Source organism: Pygoscelis adeliae, unplaced genomic scaffold (assembly GCF_000699105.1).
Source record: "Pygoscelis adeliae isolate BGI_AS28 unplaced genomic scaffold, ASM69910v1 Scaffold262, whole genome shotgun sequence".
Lineage (NCBI taxonomy): Eukaryota > Metazoa > Chordata > Aves > Sphenisciformes > Spheniscidae > Pygoscelis > Pygoscelis adeliae.
In genome coordinates this window covers 401,208-402,674 of record NW_008824184.1, presented here as the reverse complement: position 1 = coordinate 402,674, position 1,467 = coordinate 401,208, and the positions used below count along the sequence as shown (strand labels likewise).

The following is a 1,467-nucleotide window of genomic DNA, read 5'->3' as shown; positions in this document are numbered from 1 at the left end:
GGGGGGGGGCCAGTGATCCTCTCCCTGCCGCGGCAGCCAGCACGGAAAGACTTCCCTCGTTCTCCAGAGCTTTGCAGTGTGGCGCAGGCTCTGATGCTGACAGCCTCGGCATCCTCTCACCCTTCCTCGCGGCAGTGCTGCCGGCTGCAGCGGCACTGTTGCAAGGCAGCAGCTCAGCGCTGACGTGCCAGCAGCGCCTTTGTCTCCCGTGCAGGGAGAAAAGCTTCAGGCCGGCCTGTTTTGTTGCCTGACGGAGGCTGTTCCACTTCAGCTCTCCCGGATTAACCGGCATTAGTCGCCGATGGCATGAAAGCATCAAGCAGAGCTGTTTTACACAGGGGAGCGTGTGAAGAGAGTGGGAGAACAAAAGCTGTTGCTCCCACATCAACCCTGCTGTGGAATTGGGAAGCACAGCTCAGCGCAGAGCTGCGGGGCCGGGAAGGTTGGAATAGTGCAGCAGCAGCTCCCTGCACAGCTCCAAGACGCAGCTGCAAGGAGGGCAAGCTCAGCATCGTGGCTGCTGCTCTGCGATGGGAAACCTTCAGGTCTGATCGCTCAAAGCAAAACCAGAGCCCTGGCAGGGAGGACCATGCCCCGTGCCGGCTGCTGGAGGCACTGGGCTCCCAGTAAGCAGGTGTTGTTTACTGGGGTCACACTGGGCAGACGCCTCCCCACTGCCCAGTGCAGCTGCAGGCTGGCCCTGCCACCGGGTGCACGCTCTGCCCGGGGTGCAGGCAGCAGCCTCCCGGCGTGGAGCTCGTCACCCGCATGCTGGGGTGAGCACTGGCCTCTCCCGTGGGAGCGCAGCCTCACCCCGTGCTTGCATCCCACCCAGGTTCCCCGGAGGAGGGTCCCCGCGTGGTCTTCATGGTGGACCTGTGGCACCCCAATGTCGCTGCCGCGGAGCGCCAAGCCCTCGACTTTATCTTCGCCCCGGGACGATGACGGCGCTGCCCGGTGTCATGGGTTTGAGGGCAGCCGGCGGGCGGGCGGCCATGCCGGCTCGGCTCCGCAGTCAGTGCGGCGGGACGCCTGCCACACTGGAAGCTTCCTCCCAGCACACGGCCTTGGGGTCCTCCCTCCTGGGGGCTCTTGTAAATGGAAACTGCGACGTGTATCAACGCCCATCTCTTTCCTTCCATCGTTGGCTTCAGGGATTATTTTCCAACATGACAGCGCATTGCCTTCCCTCCGTGGTTAGCTGCAGCACCACTCTCGTACGTGTTATGTTGCTACTGTGTTTTGCGGTGTTCAGAAGTAGAGTAACAAAACCAAGGGTGTTTGTTTGAATGTAATAATGTAAAACTTCTCGTGGTCATCAAAAGAACAACACACACACACCCCCCCCAAAACAGCAAACCAGCCAAACAGCCCAGTGCTGCGCTCAGCCTGCCCCTGTCTCAGTTGCAGTCCCCGGGTGGACGGATGCTGGGGGCACAAAGCACCCACCGGGCAGGGGCTGCTCGG

At 61.7% G+C, this 1,467-nt stretch overlaps 1 protein-coding gene across 1 annotated transcript in view; it reads left to right on the top strand.

The window, feature by feature from the left end:
- Positions 1-966, top strand: part of ASPHD2 (aspartate beta-hydroxylase domain containing 2) — a 5,041-nt gene extending 4,075 nt beyond the window's left edge. The window contains exon 3 of the mRNA XM_009334384.1: positions 836-966. Coding sequence (XP_009332659.1) covers positions 836-945 — 110 coding nt within the window. The 3' untranslated portion in view covers positions 946-966. The remainder of the gene's footprint in view (positions 1-835) is intronic.
- Positions 967-1,467: the final 501 nt, after the last annotated feature.